The sequence below is a fragment of the Panthera uncia genome, assembly GCF_023721935.1.
Source record: "Panthera uncia isolate 11264 chromosome B2 unlocalized genomic scaffold, Puncia_PCG_1.0 HiC_scaffold_24, whole genome shotgun sequence".
Lineage (NCBI taxonomy): Eukaryota > Metazoa > Chordata > Mammalia > Carnivora > Felidae > Panthera > Panthera uncia.
Genome location: NW_026057580.1, coordinates 107,384,303 through 107,405,509, shown reverse-complemented (window position 1 = coordinate 107,405,509; position 21,207 = coordinate 107,384,303). Strand labels below are relative to the sequence as shown.

The 21,207-nt window shown below is 36.5% G+C and overlaps 1 protein-coding gene across 1 annotated transcript in view; it reads right to left on the bottom strand.

The window, feature by feature from the left end:
* SCAF8 (SR-related CTD associated factor 8) overlaps positions 1–21,207 on the bottom strand; it is a 101,933-nt gene that overhangs the window by 15,114 nt on the left and 65,612 nt on the right. The window contains 9 exon segments of the mRNA XM_049653161.1: positions 1,496–1,564; positions 4,176–4,320; positions 5,899–6,032; positions 8,369–8,525; positions 10,291–10,404; positions 12,920–13,020; positions 16,599–16,792; positions 18,227–18,339; positions 18,611–18,742. Of these exon segments, the coding sequence (XP_049509118.1) occupies positions 1,496–1,564; positions 4,176–4,320; positions 5,899–6,032; positions 8,369–8,525; positions 10,291–10,404; positions 12,920–13,020; positions 16,599–16,792; positions 18,227–18,339; positions 18,611–18,742 (1,159 nt within the window).

Sequence of the window (21,207 nt, the reverse complement as noted above, 5' to 3'; positions counted from 1 at the left end):
AGTTCTCTATCCTATAAACTCTCTTTACAATAAAATCCTTTGAACCAGTAATGGGCCAGAAAGCTAAGAAGTTCTCCAAAACTCATGTAGTCGTCTCAAAAGGATAAAGAGGCAACATGAAAGGTCTCTTACTCACTAAAGATAAAACAAATTGAACTTCAAAATGAAAAATGAGTGCAACTGCTCTAAAGTAAAAGTCTATTAATCCACAAACATTACAGAAACTGGAGGAGAAAGAAGTGAAAGGGAAAGGTAGAGAAAGAGAAGAAGTAAGAGAAAGCCTCTTCTCCCCACTTCAGTCACTGGATATTACTGGAAATGCCCACAGAACTAAACTTGTGCTGAAAAATGGCACTTAGGGGCAAGAATTTAGCATCTACCACAGTTCTCCCATACAACTGTACCTCAAGATAAGTTACTACTACCAGCTGGTAAGAGAAAGATTTCTTTAGTAAAAAATTCTAGGTAAGAAATGTAGAAAACTTACAAAATTCAAAAGATTACCACTTTGCAAACAATGGAAAGTAGATTAAAAAGCAGTAATAATCAGTGGATGAAAAGATCAGATGAATATTGGAAGGGATTTTAATGACCAGGTTCCATTTTCTGAATGCTCTGATCCATCTTAAAATCATTAGAAGTGGGATAAGAAGAAACTGAATGGCAAAAAAACAAAAACAAAAAAAGAAATTGCACGGCTCCTGATGTGATATAATATCAAGTCTATATAACACTCCACCAGGTAAATACTGTTGCGAAAAATGTTGGAGCAGATCCTTGGCAAACCTTTGGTGCTAAAAAACTTCCTATGTACACAAAAATCCAGAAGATGCAAGAACAAATTCAATACCACAAAGAAGGAAAAATCAAATCCACTGTTTGGGATCTTACATAGAGAAGTGAAGTGTTTCTTCAGCAAATCAAGATTAAAAAAGAAAGGAAGGTCTAAGCAGGACTCCTCTAGATTGAGATATTTAATACACAAAACAAAATCACACAAATGTGATCTGGGGCCTCTTCTCTGAATTTCAACTAAAACAAACCAGTTATAAATGACATTTTGAGACAACAGAGCAAATATGAATATGGAATGACTATCATATAATAATGTTAGTTTTTGGAAATCATTTAGCAAAAAAAAAGTATTTTTCTAAAAACTTTCATAATAGGGGTGGCCTGGGTGACTCAGTTGGTTGGCTAAATGTCCAACTCTTGGTTTCAGCTCAGCTGATAATCTCAGCCCACATGGGGCTCTGTGCTGACAGTGTGGAGCCTGTTTGGGATTCTCTTTCTCCCTTTCTCTTTGCCCCCCATCTGCTTGTGCACACTCTTTCTCTCTCTCTGGAAGTAAATAAATGAACTTTTCAAAAACTATGCTTTATTAAAATAAATAAAAAATTAAAACTTTCATAAAAAAATTTATAATTCACAAGAATGAGAACCAACAGGTTAACACTACCATGAATAAAGAAAAGTCTCAAAGTAGGAAACTCACATGTTGGTACTACTGGCGGAATAGCAGGTGGCGGTACAACAGGTGGTGGAACTGGAGGTGGCATGAAACCTACAAGGGAAAAAAAGACCAGGAATAAAAGAAGACTTAACTTCTTTTAACTCAAAGATTTCAACAGCTATACATGAAATTCTACATTCTTAAAACAGCTTTCCATTACTATGACCTTTTATTTGTGAATATATTTTCCATTTAAAAAATCACTTTTATAAACACTGTCTTACATTTGATTCTTAATAAGCTAGGAACAGAAATTCTTATCACTATCACTTCCTATTTATTTGCTCAGTTGTGGAAGTCCTATGGCACTCTCTATGATGCTGTAAAATCAAAATTAACATAAGCCAGACAACCTGTTTTGTATTTTAGAATAACTACATGGGAAATTAAATACTGTATTTTTTTTTTTTTTAATTTTTTTTTAACGTTTATTTATTTTTGAGACAGAGAGAGACAGAGCATGAATGGGGGAGGGTCAGAGAGAGGGAGACACAGAATCTGAAACAGGCTCCAGGCTCTGAGCTGTCAGCACAGAGCCCGATGCGGGGCTCAAACTCACGGACCGCGAGATCATGACCTGAGCCGAAGTCGGCCGCTTAACCGACTGAGCCACCCAGGCGCCCCTAAATATTGTATTTCAAGCTGCTGATAATACTATATGCAATAATGTTATTTGTAAAATGTGCTGCTGTATTTCTTTGCTATATATGTTGTTTATCTGCTAGATCAAATTATTCTAATAACCTTGGATGTTACTATATTATGCTTTGAGCACTGAAATAAATCTTCAACTTAAGTATTGACTTTTACTAAATTTAAATGTCAAATGATCAAACAATAAATCTGTTTCCTTGCATTGTTAAAATATAGAACTGCCAGCGGCACCTGGGTGGCTCAGTTGGTTAAGTGTCCGGCTTCGGCTCGGGTCATGATCTCGCCATTTGTGAGTTTGAGCCCCATGTCGGACTGTGTACTGACATGACAGCTCAGAGCCTGGGGCCTATTGTCTTCTCTCTCTGCCCCTCCCCTGCTTGCACTCTGTCTCTCTCTCTCTCAAAAATAAATAAACATTCCAAAAGATTTTTTTAAAAAATACAGAGCTACCATTAAATTCAATTAAAAAAACAGTGGCTAAAGGGGTGCCTGGGTGGCTCAGTTAGCTAGTGTCTGACTCTTGTTTTCAGTTCAGGTGATCTGATTCATGGCTCAGGAGATTAAGCTCCATATCAGGCCCTGCGCTGACAACGCAGAGCCCGCTTGAGATTCCCAATCTCTCTCTCTCTGTGCCCCTCCCCTGCTCTTGAGCATGCTCTCTCAAATTCAATAAACATTAAAAAAAAAAGTGGCTAAAAATACTGTGACTATCAACAAATAAATGCCAGACAATGATACTACAAAGTCTATGTGATGATATGAGTTAATCATTGAAAATTATCTTCTGAAAAAAAAAATTTTTTTTTTAAAACAAATTTTTTAATGTTTATTTTTGACAGAGACAGAGCACAAGAGGGGGAGGGACAGAGAGAGAGGGAGACACAGAATCTGAAGCAGGCTCCAGGCTCTGAGCTGTCAGGACAGAGCCCAGTGCGAGGGCTCGAACCCACAAACTGTAAGATCATGACCTGAGCTGAAGTTGGATGCTTAACCAAATGAGCCACCCAGCTGCCCCTGAAAAAAAGTTTTAATTCAGATTTCAAATACAGAAAATAACTGACAAGAGTAATCTTCCAATCTTTAAAATATAAAAAGATAAAATACTTATAAAACCTGCACTAATTTCAAATTATGTATTTAATTATAATGTGAAAATTTTATGTTACATAGCAAATAAATTACAACCATTCTCAGACAATGAATTTATTTTTGGCCTTGTTGACAGTTTTAGGAATTCTGTACAATGGCTAAGAACTTAAATTATAGAAATCAAAGTACTTCTTTTCTTACAATATGCAAATCCATGAAGTTCAAAGAAAGATAAAAACAGCTTTTTGAAAAATAATATATATCATTTGATCCTTTGTGCTTTCCTCTCATTCTTCTAACCTCCCATGGGCTAATACTAAAAACTCTATCTCTAAGCTATACAAGCTATTATTTATATTTAACTGACGAGTGTCAAGTAATCTATAGTTTCTAAACTAGAAATGTTGATTCAACAAACTTTTATCAAAAATTAGGTCAAAAAAAGTATTACAAATTCAATTAGCATTTTAAGATACATTATCATTTCTAATGTCAAAATGAAAACCTAATGATTTTTAGGAATAACAATCTATATACATTAATACATACTTCCTGATGTATGAGTGGTAACTACAGACCATTCTGATACAAAAAATTCAACATAAACTTTAAATTATTTTAAGAGTACTTCAATGCTTTTAAAGGATTCCATTTTTTTCTCATCTGTGCTTCTTAAAGTGTGGTCCTCCAACCACGTGCATCACCTGGAACTTGTTAGAAAGGCAAGTGTCTTGTCCCACCTCAGACTTGGGGAAGCAAAAGGAGGCCAGGCCCAGGACTCTACTTTAACATGCTCTCTGAGGGACCCCTACGTATGCTAAGGCTTGAGAACTGATGCTCTGTATAGCATTTTAACCTGGAAAAATAACAATTTAAATGATATTCTAAGGAGAGTACACATAAGATGAAAAGTCCTTACCAGGAGGTGGTTGTGAAGGGTTAAAACTCGCTCGCAGAAAAGGAGGTGGAGGGATTGGACTGAATCCAGGAGGAGGAACCGGCATGGAGACCGGAAATGCTGGTGGAACTAAACTAACTGTAGGCACAGCTGGCGCCACTGGAATCTTTTGTGAATAGAAAATAAAAAGCCCATAAATTATTTTATCCATCTGCAATGAATACATCTTGGAACAACTAGAAGTAACTTATTTCTATTTCTTTCTAAGGAGGTAACAAAAACCACTGTATTAAGTCATCTTGTTATTTTCCTTTTTGCACACTTGTAAGTGACCCTAACTTAAAGTAACAGCAAGGCAGTATTGTCAACAGATAGTATACATAGAGGCTGAAATCTATTTTACATTCAAGTGATGTACAGAAATGGGCACCGACCTGAAGAGCGAATATCGTGATCAGTTTTCAGCTGCCATCCCCCACTAAGTTTATAATACCTACATACGGTAAGCAACCTAACCATTAGGAAACCTGTCAGTAACAGTTTCAAAATGGCTTGAATTTCTCTTAAGTTAATTTTCTACCCCTATCATAAATATTTTATACTCATCCTAGGTACAATAATTCGCAAATATTTACTTGCACCATGGGTGTACCCCTTTCCTAATTTCACATTTCTCAGTGGTCTATTCAACATCTCAACTTCGTTGTCTGAAAGACTCCAAACTTCACAGGCACAAAACTGAACTCATTGTCCTGCCCCTTCTCAGATAATGATAACTTCATCTTTCCAATTGTGCAAACCAAAACCTTGCCTCTTCTCTTTCTCACAACTCCAATCTAATCATGCCATGAAGTCCCACTCAACACACCATCACTATACCCCGATTATCTGAGCACTTCTGATTCCCTGCACTACCAACAGTCCACGAGTCACCATCCGCTCTCATCTCAATTGCTCCAACGGTCTCTTCACTGGTCTCCCTGCTTTTACTAATGCCCACTGGTCTATTCTCAAAATAATAGCCAGTACAATCCTTTAAAACCAGATCTTTTAAAACCTTTAAAGCCAGATGAAGTCACTCCTTTCTTCAAAATTCTGCAACAGCGCCCCATCTCAGAGCGAAAACCAAAGTCCTATCAGAGATCGCACTCCTGCTAAGCTGCCTCTCATTCACTTCACTCTAGCCCACTTACGATTCTTGGAAAGCACCAAGCACACTCCTGGCCTAGAGCCTTTCACTGGCTGTTCCTTTTGCCTGGAATGCTCTTCCTCAGGTACCCACATGGTTAATTCCCTCAGCAACTGTTGCCACATTCTCAATTAAATCTACTCTGACCACTTAAAATGATAAGTACCTGTCCAGGTACTCCTGACAATCCTTATACTCTCTCCCTTTTCCTTCTATAATATCTCACAAACCCACTCATCGTGCATTTTCTGTCTCTCCTACTGAAAACCAAAGCTGCATAAAGGCAGGGACTTGTGTGCTTTTTCCTCACTGATGTATCCTTATCCTGGGTGCCTAGAACAGTGAATGTCATAGAAGCAGGCAACAGCATGCCATAAATGAACATTTAAATATACAGGCCACCATTTCTAAAAAAAATTTCTTTTCCAAAAACTGTTGGGACTAAACTGCTTTTTATTTTGGACAATTTCTTCCAAGTTTTATAAAGTAAATACATGAGTAAAAACAGACATGTAAGACAACACATTAATAATAACAGAAACATCCAGCACTAACCTGTAACATAGCAACAGGTGGAGGAAAAACCTCTGCCTGGGTTGTGACCACTGTCTCCTTTTCAACTGGAGTTGGGCTCTGAGTTGTCTGGACCGTCTCTTTAACAGGTTCTGAGCTTTTCACAGTTTCCCACTCTAAACAAAATATTTGAAATTGATTCCTCTGTGTAGGTGCAAAATTTTCATTTTATTTCTGTGTATACATTTACTTCATCTCTAAGTCCTCCATGTACCTTGACACATCTTTAAGATGTGTCCACAACTATAAGGGCCAACCTAGGTTTTGCCCAGATAAATCTGATGAGAACACCAAGGAATCCAAAGGAGCATGACACAAGACACAAACGAAAGACACTAAAATATTTAGTCTAGAGAGACCACTTAGAAAGGACATAATAGACACAGACCTCAAAGACTATCTGATATAAGAGGAACCAATCTTATTCTATATTGTGTCACAGGATACAAGGGGAGACCAACAAGGAAGGTATTATTAACCCAATAAAGAAAAATCTTTCAGGGGTGCCTGGGTGGCTCAGCTGGTTAAGCATCTGACTCCGGCACAGGTCATGATGTCACGGTTCGTGGGTTTGAGCCCCGAGTCGGGCTCTGTGCCGACAGCTCAGAGCCCGGAGCCTGCTTTGGATTCTGTCTCTCCCTCTCTCTCTCTACCCCTCCCCTGCTCATGCTCTGTCTTTCAAAAATAAATAAATGTTAAAAAAAAATTAAGGAAAATCTTTCTAAAAATATAGTTGCGCAAAAATAAAGCAAAGCAGCTCTCATCATTCCTCCAATGGTTCTCCATCTCCTTCAGAGTAAAGATCAAAGTCATTATGATGACTAATAAGACTTTATATGACTGCGTCTCTCTGTGCACCTGTCCGACTTCACCTCCTACTCATCTGTCACTAACTTTGCTCAAGCCATGCTGGTGTCTTATAATTTTTGAAGAGACTCTGCACTTACTGTTCCCTCTGTATAGAATGCATTCTCTCCAGAGAGCTCCACATCTTACTCCTTCAAACAGCACTCTCTCCATTAGATCTTCCTCAACTATGTAAAACTGCATTGCTCCACACCAACAATGTCTATATCTCCCTCCCTGTTCCCTGCTTTTTCTTCTTAGAACTTATCAACATGGAAATACTATATAGTTTACCTATTTTATGGTATGTTTCTTTTCACTAGAACATGGGTTGGCAAACTTTCCCTATAGTATTTTAGACTTTGTGGGCCATACGTTCTCTGTTGCAACTACTCAGCTGCTGTTGAAAAAAAAGTCATATAAAGGAAGTAAATGTAAGTGAGCGCAGCTGTATTTCAATAAAATTTTACAGAATAGCCGGCTAGCAGGATTTGACCTATGGCCTACAGGCTGTCATCCCCTGTACTACAATGTGCATGCAATCAGAGGAAGGATTTTTGTCTGTTTGTCTCACTACTATAATCTCAGTTCCTAAAATCACGGTTGGCACACAATAGAAACTAAAATATTTACTGAATGAATGAATGTTTTGGAGGAATATCCATCAAGAAAAAAAAAAAAAAAAAAGACTGACAAGAAGAAAACACTGAAAAAGCGTTTAGAAAATATGTGCATTGGCCTGAAAATGAAAATACCCTGAAAATTAGCTTATTTTGGTAAAAGAGCTAAGACGTGAAGAAATAAAAGCTACATATACCACATTTTAATTACTTTCTCAAGTATCCATTTTAAGATTTCTTACTGGTTACAAATGCTAATCATTTTGTGGATTTATAACTGGTATTTTTAAAAATAAAAACAGGGGCGCCTGGGTGGCGCAGTCGGTTAAGCGTCCGACTTCAGCCAGGTCACGATCTCGCGGTCCGTGAGTTCGAGCCCCGCGTCAGGCTCTGGGCTGATGGCTTGGAGCCTGGAGCCTGTTTCCGATTCTGTGTCTCCCTCTCTCTCTGACCCTCCCCCGTTCATGCTCTGTCTCTCTCTGTCCCAAAAATAAATAAAAAACGTTGAAAAAAAAATTTAAAAATAAAAACACAAATTGAAAAAAAATAGGCGAGATGATCATTTAGTTATAAGCATTCTAGAATTACATACATCAGAACTACAGCTCTTTAAACATTCTATTTCTGTCATTCTCAACATGGATACTAATCAAAATAATCTAGGAAGTTTTTCAAAGAAACATCTTAAGTCCCCAGTTCTTATTTAAATGCAAGGAATTGAAATAGTTTCTAAAAGAGCAAATTTAAAAGACATACAAGAAAAATACTACATTTATAGATTTCTAAAACACAATACTGAGACACTTATGAAATAAGACCTATTAAGCATATACATTGGAAAAGGCAGTGTTTCCATTTTCTTTTCCTTCTGGGGAGGGCAGTATCCAGGAAATACACACAGTTCCCTTATGATCCAAACTCTAATCAATTACAACCTTTTAAGCACACTTTTTGTTAAACAATAAAACTACCCTTAATGTTCTTACCAGTATTTACAGTTTCCTGGTCAATCATGCCTCCTTCTGCAAAACCTTCCAAGTCATCCACTTTAACTTTTTCCCATGGTATGTATGTAACTCCAAGATCCACATCCCAAAATTGTTTATATTCTGTTTTTACACCTTTGTTTAAAGCCCAAGCAATCTATCAGGAATGAAGAGAGAAAAAAAGAAAGCTCAGGTATACTGTAAAAACAAGGTAAAATGTTCAAAATTGTATGTAAACTATGTGAATAAAACTAGTTGGAGAGCAAAGCCTCACTGGATGCTAGAAAAATAATAGTAGCCAAAGTTTTTCCATGTATGTCCTGTTTTTTGTTTGTTTTTAAAATAAAGCCTACACTAGAAAGCAATGGTATTTCTAACGTGGGATTTATTCCACTTCTTACTAACACTTTAAAAAATCACATTTCCAGGGGCGCCTGGGTGGCTTGGTCGGTTAAGCGTCCGAATTCGGCTCAGGTCATGATCTCACAGTCCATGAGTTCGAGCCCCGCATCGGGCTCTGTGCTGACAGCTCGGAGCCTGGAGCCTGTTTCGGATTCTGTGTCTCCCTCTCTCTCTGCCCCTCCCCTGTTCATGCTCTGTCTCTCTCTGTCTCAAAAATAAATAAACGTTAAAAAAAATTTTTTTTAAATAAGAAAAAATAAATAAAATAAAAAAAATAAAAATCACATTTCCAGAAACAATCAAATCTACTTTTCACCATAAAAATGTCAACCTACATTAGCAATAATTAGAATAGTTAGAATAATTTAAATAAAATCTTGGTAGTCCAGGAAAGGAGACAATTTAGTTTACATAAAGAAACTCACTGCCATGAAATGACAAAGCATGGGCATAATAACCCTGAAAGTAGATATCTTAAAGTTTTTAACTCAGTTGCAGAACCTGATGGAATAAATTATCTCCAAGTAGCAGAAATAAAATGTTAGTCACAGAAAAATACACAGTAAACAGTTTAAAGGCAGAGGGAAACAAAACATGTAAGTCCTTCACAGTGGCCTTTGATGTATAACACAAGATGTGAAAAAGGAGAAAATAATAATGTAATTAAGAAGTATGATTAGGAAGCACTGGGAGGAAGAAGTGAATGAAAGATAAACTTGTTGGGGCGCCTGGCTGGCTCAGTCGGTGGAGTGTGTAACTCTTGATGTTAGGGTTGTAGGCTTGAGTCCCATATTGGGTGTGGAGATTACTTTAGATGTGGAGAGTATTTAAAAATAAAATCTTGGAGGGAGGGAGGGAGAGAAGGGAGAGAAGGGAGGGAAGGGAGGGAAGGGAGGGAAGGGAGGGAAGGGAGGGAGGGAGGGAGGAAGGGAGGAAGGGAGGAAGGGAGGAAGGGAGGAAGGGAGGAAGGAAGGCAGGCAGGCAGGCAGGCAGGCAGGCAGGCAGGCTTATAAAAATGAAAAAGTTCTGGGGCGCCTGGGTGGCTCAGTCAGTTGGGCGGCTGACTTCGGCTCGGGTCATGATCTCGCAGTCCCTGAGTTCAAGCCCCGCGTTGGGCTCTGTGCTGACAGCTCAGAGCCTGGAGCCTGTTTCACATTCTGTGTCTCCCTCTCTCTGACCCTCCCCTGTTCATACTCTGTCTCTGTCTCAAAAATAAATAAACGTTAAAAAAAAATAAAATAAAAAATAAAAAATAAAAAATGAAAAAGTTCTGTTCCTAAAATGGTGCCCTGGGTGACTAAGAGAACTGCAAGTGTGATTTCAAAGAATCACTGGACTAAAAGTTTTAGTCATTGTTTTACCTATATCCAATTCGATAACCCAACAACACTGAAATAATAAAGTTTCCTAGAGGTTTTCCCGTAACATTAAAAAATGAAGATGGATCAAATATGTAATTCTAATATACATTCTAATAATCCAATAAAACAAGAGCATGGGTCTCTCCTCTCCAATCTTACCTTAATGACCTTGGACCCAATTTTATATGATCCAGAACTAAGTTTCTGAAGAGCCCGGAAAGCATCTTGTCGGTGAACCATGCAGACATATGCACAGCCCCTGGGAGGAATCATCTATTAAGAAAAATTTTTTCTTTAGATAAGGTGTAAGTAAGGCAATTCATTCTGGCATTATTTTATGGTTTTAATGAAACAAATCATTACTAATACTGAATGGTTTTCCCTTCTCTTCCTTTGGCTGTTTACTGGTACAATCCATGTACAACCAATTATTTAGTTTAAAAAAAATTCAAAACTTATTTGGGTTGCACTCTAAGCCATAACATAAGCAAAATCTTGATTATCACATGTCAATTAAAGTTTTTCTAATGCACAATAAAGAAATTTTTAAAAATGTAAAAAGATATGGATACACCACCAGGTAAAAAGAAAATAATATTGTAGGGCCAACATATTTGAAAGCACAGAATTTATTTATAGTACTTCAATTTTTCCACGTGTTATACCTAGTAATATGAGAAAGATTTTTGTTTAGGGAAGTATCTTGTCCTTAATATAAAATCTATAATCTACAAAAAATGATAAAACTAAAGTTTTCAATTGTATAAAACTTCATTTTGTCCAACTGCTTCTGGATAAAGGCTTTACCAGAATAAGAAAATAGCCTTAAGTGTTTACACTTTCACTCAGAGTTCACTTCAAGCTACTTTCCAAACTTCAATCCCAAACTTCTCAAAAGAGAAGTCTATCTAACCCCTTACATACTTCTTCATCTTTTACAATATAGATCCAACACTTTTATCAATGCACTGAAAAATTTTCTTCAACTTCACTAAGTGATAAATCTAACAGACTTTCTACTCAGTTCTCAAACTCTCTCAAAACCAAGTGAAAGGTTTATAAATTTTTCACCAAATTTTCAAATCCTGGATTTTATCACTAGCCATTCAATATATTCCAGTTCACAAAATAACTCGGTGCCTACTGTTTATAAGCAGTATGCTCTTTAAAGGTAATACAGGGGCACCTTGGGTGGCTCAGCAGGTTAAGCATCCAAGTTTTGCTCAGGTCATAATTTCTCAGTTCGTGGGTTTGAGTCCCATGTTGGGCTCTGTGTTGACAGCTCAGAGCCTGGAGCCTGCTTTGGATTCTGTGTCTCCATTTCTTTCTGACCCTCCCCCGCTCCCACGCGAGCGCGCTCTCTCTCTCTCTTCAAAAATAAATAAAAATGTTTAAAAAAAAAAAAAAAGGGCAATAAAGAAGAGGGGAAGAGACAAGGCAAACTAATGCCCAAATGACTGTGGAACAAGAAAGACTACAAATGTCGCAAGTATTATGACAATCCAAATGCTACTTGGATTCACGATCTATTCAGAGCAATGATTCCTGACTCTGCATTAGAATCACCTGTTTAAGTTGGGACACTATGATAAGAACCTAAAGACACTGATCCTGCACATCCCTATTTTTTCAAATGTCAATACATTTCTGATATCTCAGCTAAGAGAAAATCAAAAACAAAATCAGAGGCTATATGATCAAGGAAGGGCTGTAACAGTCATGTTTTGACAGGTGAAATTTAAAAAGACAAAAGATTAAGAAACGCCTATAACATTCTCATGGTGTAGAAAGAGGAATATGAAACTCCGAAGTTGAAACATCAATCAATCATCTATTTATTGTCTGCGCAACTCAGGCGAATCACTTAGATTCCTGGTAAAATAACAACATGGGAATTACTTAACCAGCTTCTTGTGAGATTCCAAACAGATCATATATAGTCGAAAGTAGTATATGAAATGGTCAATTCATATGAAGAGTGCTGTTATTAATGTGGAAAAGTCAAATTCGGCCATTTAAAAAATGTTAGGATCTAAGACTAGAAAGGAAAATCAGCCAATTTCCTGGTAAATAATGATAAAAGGTCCAAACAGACATAAAAGTAGAACAGTGAATAAAATCAGAGGGCTAATGAATCAGAAAGCTCCTTAAACAAGCAAATAAATATAAAACATTCCATTACTTAGTTTTAGCCCCAGGGAAACACAACAGACCTCCAGGAAGAAGCAAATACTCAAAGAAGGGAGACAGGGTGGGGCCAAAGCACTGCAAGAATCGAGTTGAGGAGTGAGTTATGGTCAAGTTACTGGAGATGCAGTGGCCACACAGATTTTCTTGCCTCAGAGGGAGATGGGGAAAGGGGAGTGGACTGGCAAAAGATTGGGTCCCCAAGTCCAACTGTGTCTCCAATACTAGCTATGTGCTCATGTGCAGGTGATTACAATTCTGGGACTCAGTTTCCTCATTTTCATTATTTAAAAAAAGAAAAGGAATTAAACTAGGTCACACATAGGGTTCCTGCTAACCCAAACATCTGATGACTTTAGGAACCAAGTGCTATACTGCTATAAAACCCCTAAGAATATTTTGTTAGAATTCCACTACGTAGGCAAAATTAATTGAGGTAAACAAAACAGCAGAAATAAACACGAAATGATTAAAGTCAAATAATCTTTGTAAAGATGTGCAATATTAAAAAGGACACTACTTGGCTAATTACGAACCAAAGTGAGTCTTTGTATGTGTGAAAATCCTCTATATAAACTACTGTATAAGAAGTAATACTTACATTAATGGATTCAATTTGTCCAAACTCTTCAAACAGATTGGTTAAATCTTGCTGGGTTGCCTTCTTATCCACCTGACCAACCCATAAAGTAGTACTACATACTGTCAAGACATAAAAGAGACAAACGTTCTAAATCACACAGACACAGTTACTTCTTGCAAGCAGCTGAGGAAAAAGCACTAAGAACAATAATTTAAGATGGATATTTAAAACTTAAGTGACATTTTTATCTGCTACACTTAAAATGCACTAAAATCCCAGGTATCCATTCACATCTATTATGAATCAACCTCTTGTGTGTTACCGGTTCTCAAGCTTGGCTGTACACTTTAATCACCTGTGGATACCTGGGTCTCACTCTAAAAGATGAAGGGCTATGGGGTATGACAGATGGGTATTGGGAGTTTTAAAATTCTGTAGGTAATTCTAATGTGCAACAAAGTCACAAAAACACTTCACTGCAATCCTAGCTGTGTACCTTTAATCTTTCTCTGCTGGAATGATTAAGTGGATGTTTCTTTCTAATCAACAGTTGAATTTGAAGATGGCGCCTTATCCTTAAGGAAACAATTTGCATGGAGATATAAAAGGGAAAAGGCTGAATTAGAACCTGTTATCATGAAAAACTTAGAAGATACTTTATGGGAAACCACTTCCCTTTAAGAAACAAAGCTACACATGGGACATCTTACCTACTTTAAGCTGTACGGTTCACGCGTCCATGAACATTTTCTTTTCCTGAAGACACTTACTTGTAAAACGTTAACAACAGCTGATGTGTTTGTGGAGTTTCAATAAATTTAGATTAAACCAATGGCATTTTTAAACATGAAGTTTCCAGCTTTTTGATGCTTTTTTAATCTATTACAGGGCAGGCCTACAGCAGGTTTTACTCTATAGCTAATTTCAGTGCCGCCCTAAGAGATGACCATTGCAAGATCTCTACTGAACGAAGGTTTTCAACCAGGTCTCTTTATTACAGTTTATTCGAACTCAAATGTTCTCCAGACCAGTGTCAGCTTTAGGAATCGTTCAGCTAACAGACTCCCTGGTAGCATTTTTTCCCTCACATACTCTCACCCTATACACACATAATATTCAACAAAAGTCTCCAGGAGCAATATGTTAGTTTTATTCTATTTCTGTAACAAAATATCACAAGCTTAGTAGCTTAAAACACAAAAATGCATTCTCTTACAGTTCTGGCAGTCTAAAATGTGTCAACAAGCCTGCATTCTTTCTGAAGACTCTAGGGAAGAATTTGCTAGCTTCTACAAGCTGTCTGCATTCCTTGGCTCAATGACTCCAACTTCCATCGTCAAAGCCAACAGTTGAGGATTTACCTATCTTCATCTTTCTCCTTCCCTCTTCACATCACCTTTTCTGACTCTCTTATTTCCTTCCTAAAAGGACCCCTGGATTACACAGAAGGGTCCTTCTGGATAACCCGAGTTAATCTTCTTACCCCAAGATCCTGATTAATCAGATCTGCAAAGTCCCTTTTACCACGTGGATCTGGATCTGGATGTGAGTATCTTTGGAGGACCATTATTCAGCCTACCACAAACCCTTAGGAAATTTCTGGACCTCTTTCACTGAAGAGTTCCCACCTCTTCATTATTCTGTCTACCACATCACAACTGCTTTAACTTAATCTCCCTGACATATTTTCCATGTTTCCTCTGTTTCAAGGTAGTCTCTCTACAAATTTTTCCCACAGACTTTTTTTTTTTTAAATCCAAAAAGCAATAATCAATCTCCCTCATCCCAGGAGGAGAGGACATAGATTCCTAGAACATTACTGCTTGTTGATGTTTCATATCCACTGAACTAGTCACAAATACGCTTGTGTTCTAAGAATCAATGGTAGGGAAATACTATCTTTTTAAAAAAATTTTTTTTTTTTTAACATTTTTATTTATTTTTGAGACAGAGAGAGACAGAGCATGAACAGGGGGAGGGCCAGAGAGAGAGGGAGACACAGAATCGGAAGCAGGCTCCAGGCTCTGAGCTGTCAGCACAGAGCCTGATGCGGGGCTCGAACCCACGGACCGTGAGATCGTGACCCGAGCGAAGTTGGACGCTCAACCGACTGAGCCACCCAGGCGCCCCATGGAAATACTATCTTAAGTGTTTAAAATGTGCTGGGCCACATGAAATTGAGATTGCTTCAGGGTAAAGAGAGTTTTCAGGTAAAAAAATGAGGGACATATTTTTCACTGTATTTTCTTTCCTTTTTTTTTTTTTTAAATGTTTATTTTTGAGAGACAGAGAAAGAGAGAGAGCAGGGGAGGGGCAGAGAGAGGGAGACACAGAATCCGAAGCAGGCTCTAGGCTCTGAGCCGTCAACCCGACGCGGGGCTCGAACTGTCAAACTGTGAGATCATGACCTGAGCTGGAGTCAGACCCTTAACCGACTGAGCCACCCAGGTGCCCCTACTTTTCACTGTATTTTCTTATGTACTTTCTGAATCTTCTTACTGTGTTTTACCCATAAAAAAACAAACAAACAAACAAAAAAAGCCCCCACCATAACAGAAAATAAACTCCATGGTCACTAACTATGTAAATAGTAGCAGCTGTAATATGACAGGTAAAGTGAGGAACTAAATGAAAGAGACTGAATGTAAAAGCCCTATCTGAAAACTGGTGATTCTGAATGTCCTAACAGTAATCACAGGAGGAGGCACAACAGAGATTTTGTGGTCACACCTTTGATGGTATTTCTTTATCAGACAGCACTAAAATGTTTGAATTTGGTTTCTCACCCTGAAGTGACAAACAGAAACTTTTAGAGTTAGGAATATTGACATGATTAAATTAATACCTCACTTTTTGTAATCACGTAAGATTCTGGCAAGATCAGCTTGCTCAAACTGCCAGAACTTAATAAGATGGATGCTGCCTTTAATTATAAGCCTAGATTTCCAGGATGCTCCAGGATAAGTTATACCAATTATTTACCTCATGGCAAAGAATTTATTTGGAAACCTCGAGAAATCAGACAACCAGATCAGTGTTCAGCTGATTCTCTGATGTTAAGAGAATGATAATTTATTCCATTTCATGTACTTTGCCCCTCTGCAGTCTGTTTGTTCACCTTAGAAATCATAACTCACTAGGAATCTTCAGGAAGAGTCTGGCACTAATTACTACTCACATGCCCACCAAGTGAACTCTCCCGCAAACTCTCACAATCACCAAATTTGTTATAATTATACATTACAGATTAATACATAAAGGAGGGAAAGTTTGTACAATGGGAATCTCTCCCTCAGAGCTGATCCAGTAAGTTTATAATTAGCATTAAAATTTACATGATTCTTTCAATAATTACTCCCCAGACCTGGTGGTCATACTTGGTTACAACACTATGAATAGAAATCACAGTGTCCAAGTAATAGACAGTAGGCCGAATCCACTTTATATATCATTAAAGTTCTAAATTTTCTAACTTGCGTTAAAAAAAAAAAAAAAAGAATTCTCAGTGATATGTTTCAGTAGAACCTGCTCTTCCTTTTCTTTCCTACTCTCTCATGTTACAAAAACCAAGGATAAAATTATTCATTTACCAAATGACTTTCTGGTTTCTTAAGAAGTCTAAAAATACAGTTAACTTTACCAGTTGATTATTTTAATATTTGTTGAAACCAAAGCTTTGTAAAAGCATGTCACTTACCACTTAATGTCTTAGATCTAATTGGAGGTAATCCCTTCTTCTGTCGTTCTTTCTCCCTTTCTCTTGCTCTCCTTTCACTTGAGTATGAACGTGATGATTTCCTCTTTCTTTCTCTTGAGCGTGAGCGTGATCGCTTTCTGTGTTTACGCTTTCGAGAACCAGATCGCGACCGAGACCTTCGTTTCCTTGGCGATCTACCAAAAAAAAATCTTATTTTACTTCTAATGACAGTATTATTCTTCTATCAAATTTCTCACTTCTAGGTAAGAACAAAATACACACACACACAAGGATGTCTTATATTTAGCTACCTCTTAAAAAATGTTTAAGTATAGTGAAGTAAACAGGCATTTTCTCAAATCTATGTACTGCTCAGGCCCACACTAGTAATAGATGTTTGTTTGCAATGATTCTTACTGAGACCGGGAAGAAAAGAATGAGACTCCACTAAGGGCCTTACTTTCCTTAGTCTCTTCCAACTCATTTTTCAAACGGAAGTTAAGAATAGGGATAAAAATCTGAAGAAATAAAAAGATTCCTTAGGTGAGTAAGATGTTACACTTTTAAAATAAGAGAAGAGAGAATGTTTCCAACAGACCATTAGCTATTCAAGAATTCTGCTTTTAAGTTTTTAACTTCTCAAATTTCAAGGTGCTTGACTTTAGAATATAAGGTGATACTGAAACACTGTTTCTTTTTTTCCTATCAACCATAGCCACTGCACTGCTTCAAAATGTTGAATAAGGAGATATTATTAAGACAAAGTGTCTGCTAAGATTTCAGCTCTAACACTGTCATTGCTTTAGCAAGATTATTCAATGACTGAGATGGGTCTAGAGAAGGGTGAACTGACAGGTTCTCGTTTATAAGAGGTAAATACAAATAACTTCTTGAAACATATAAGAAATGACTGAAAAAGTTGTCAAAGATACTGCCCCTCTTCCAGCATATACTGTTCAGATTCCCAGGGGTATTAATGTGCAAAAAATAGGGTATATTATATTGGAAACTAATGACTTTAAGTTTTAAGACAATATGTAGTAAAAACAATGTACATGTACATGAGAATTAACAGGTTAAGGAATCTTCAACTCAAATCTGAATAAGCATGTACATTAATGAGTCTCAGCTATGTTGAAAAGCCCACAAAAGAAACTCACAAAGAAAAATTATATATTTTACAATTTGATACTATGTTTAATGTTTACAAAGATAATTCTTATAGCTTTATTTTTATGATCATTTTTGGTATTATTATAAGATGAAACAAAATATAAGGATTATAATGGAATTTCTAATACTGTTCCTCCATAGTTTGATTTAAGTTTTCAGAGGCAATAATATCCTAAGCTGGGTGTCATCATAATATTACTAACTAAAATCAGGTATAATCCAAAATCCCATTCTTATGATATGGCTGCAATTAATGTATATTATTCAAATAAATGGCAACAGATATATCTGATTAAAAAGAGAAAAAAGTATTTTTCTGTTTTTGATATTCTAATTACTTCTTTCTGAGAGAATATGTCACTCTAAGAAATACATTTCCTTTAATATTGATACAAGGAAATAGAGCCAACTTTTAAAAGTTCACACACAGCTATTCTTAAGTATTATTGTAGAACCTTGAACGAGATCGTGAATGTGTTCTTGATCTTGAGCGAACAGCCACTTTTTTTGCTTCTTGTTCGAAGATCTCCTCTTCCACTCCATCTTGCCCTTCATCTATATCCATGTCCTTGAAAGTCAAAAGAAAGGCAAACAAAATGCCTGATTGAAATTTCAGTATATATTGACAATTCTGCCTTACAAAATATTCACCATAGTAGCATCAATGCCTAATAGTAAAATGGTTAGTGTGGAGCTTAAGTGTGAGGAAGTAATACTTAGGACAGTACCATTATTTTACATAAAAATATTTTACATACAATAAAAATTATTACATTTTATAATATTTTTCTCTAACTGATTAAAAAAATTTTTGACCCAGAGAAATGTTTACTTTTTACCTGTTGCTGAATATCTATAGAATCATCCAAATTTGCTTCAGGTTCGAGGAAATGCTGTTGACTGCTCCCTTGTGATGGTGATGCTGAATGTTCTGATCCAAATGTTCCTTCCTGACTATCCTGAGGGGTTGCCTATTGAGAATGGATACAAACACACAAACATTAGGAAAGTACGCATATTATTACAAAAGAATTTAGACATGCAAATATCACAATTAATGTTTTAAAAAGGAGCCCAACACATATAGAAATCCCATGTTAATCAACCTAAAATTACAGTTTTGTAGAAATCCAAGTTTACTTAAGAGCATGGGACATCTCCATAAATGAGTGAAAAGAATATATTAGAATGGAATGGTAAGAGCAAGTAGGTCTTCAAATTTTTAAACTGTGGAAAAATATAAACATTATACTTTCAAAAATAAAGGGATTATATCATGAATGATATATAATGCCACTAAGTTAAATGAATCCAGAATTTCAATGGCAATTAGCATTTTTATAAAATGCTATAAATTAAAATGCTGTAATACTTTAAATATTAAAATATCGTATATTAAGGAACAAAGTCATATATTACATGTATAAAGGCAAAGCAAAGCTCAAATACCATTATCAAATTAACTGATCTTGTAAAACAGTTCCTAACTTGGGCCTTCCTCAACCTCCATCTCTAGAAATTTGCAAAATAATATTAAGAATTACTCTGATATATAAAACATTTCTGAAACTAATAAAAGTTAGACAATGAAGACTAATTAAAGGAACACTTTAATTTGAACACTTCTTACCCCCCTTTTTTTTGCTGGGACTAGATTTACAGCAACATGATATAGCGACACTGCTTATGTGATATTTATTAGTATGAACCTGATTCAGCAATTACATATACTATGCTGTTAACCAAATATGAGGAAACTAATTATGAAAACGTCTCCCTACATAAACTTTCCTAAAACATCTTCACAGGTGTTGAAGATCAGTAAAAACAGTTCCTGGCAGTACACAAGCTGGGAGTTACTGTAATAATTAACAGAGAAGAGCAACTCAAAAAGTCTGTTCCCTTGCTATAGACTCTGTGACTGTGAACAAGTTACTTGAATTGTGAACTTCAGTCCCATCTATAAGAGGAATACCAGCATAGTGACTACGTTATAAATTTCAAAGTTGCTCAGAGACTAGATCTTAACTATTCCTACCACAAAAAGAAATGACAGTTTTATGACATGACAGAGGTGTCAGCTAATTGGGATACATAAATCTATCAAATCATGATGTTGTAGACCTTAAACTTACATAGTTATATGTCAATTATATCTTAATAATATTTTTTATGTTTATTTATTTTTGAGAGAAAGAGAGACAGAGAATGAGCAGGGGAGGAGCAGAGAGAGAGGGAGACACAGAATCCAAAGCAGGCTCCAGGCTGAGCTGTGAGCACAGAGCCTGATGCAGGGCTTAAACCCACGAAACGCGAGATCTTGACCTGAGCTGAAGTCAGATGCTTAACTAAGTGAGCCAACCAGGCACACCCTGAGTAACGTTAAAAAAAAAAAAAATCTTACTCTAATGACATTTAATCTGAAAGAAAAAAAAAACAAAACATAAAAATTAAGAGCCAAAAAGAGCATTTAAAGAACCGTTCCAAGTCTCTTATTTTACGAAGGAACCGGTTCTATAAGGATAACTAACATTTTCAAGATTGAGAAATAAAGCTGAAGTTGGAATTAGAAGACTTCTGTGAAACACCTACCACATATCACAGTACTGGCCAAAATGTCAGTAAGCAAGCATATTCTTCCAGAACAAATCAAACAAAAACCTTTTAAGCACAGTCCTGGCTTAGGTCTTTACAACAGTATACTAACAATAGAATTTTTCACACAGCAAGGAATAATCAATTCCATCCTGAGTCTTCTATTTGGTCCTGATTCAGTACGCATATTTTCTTCACATCAGATTTTTCTTACTTCTCCATTTATCTTAAGCTTTGTATCCACCCACCCTTGTTTTTCACCCCATTTTTCTATTTAATGCTTAATTCTTGGTATAACCACCAAGATCCACCACAACTAATTTTAGTTTTTGAGTTGCTTTTTTTAGTTTTACCCATTTGGAAAGACTGTGATTTCATGACCTTTATTCTTTCTTAAAGGTCTTGTGAAGAATGAAGAGAAAATTTACATTAAAAATTCAACTAAAATTCATCCTATTATCTTGCAATTAGCAGCATTAAGTCCACTAGATCCTTTTTTATATCTAAGATATATTTTGGGATCTTAGAGGTCTTATATTCCTATATATATTGAAACATTTTGCTATTTCATCATCCTAAGAATTATTCTATTATAATTCATCAATTGTTCCCAATTATTTCAAGAAAGACTAAAATAGGGGCACCTAGGTGGCTCAGTCAGTTAAGTATCTGACTCTTGATTTCGGCTCAACTCATGATCTCACGGTCATGAGATCGACCATGCAGGGCATGGATCCTGCTGAAGATTCTCTCTGCCCTTCGTCCACTCGTGCTCTCTCTCGCTCTTTCTCTCTCAAAAAAAAAAAAAAAAAAAAAAAAAAAAAAAAAAAAAAAAAAAAAA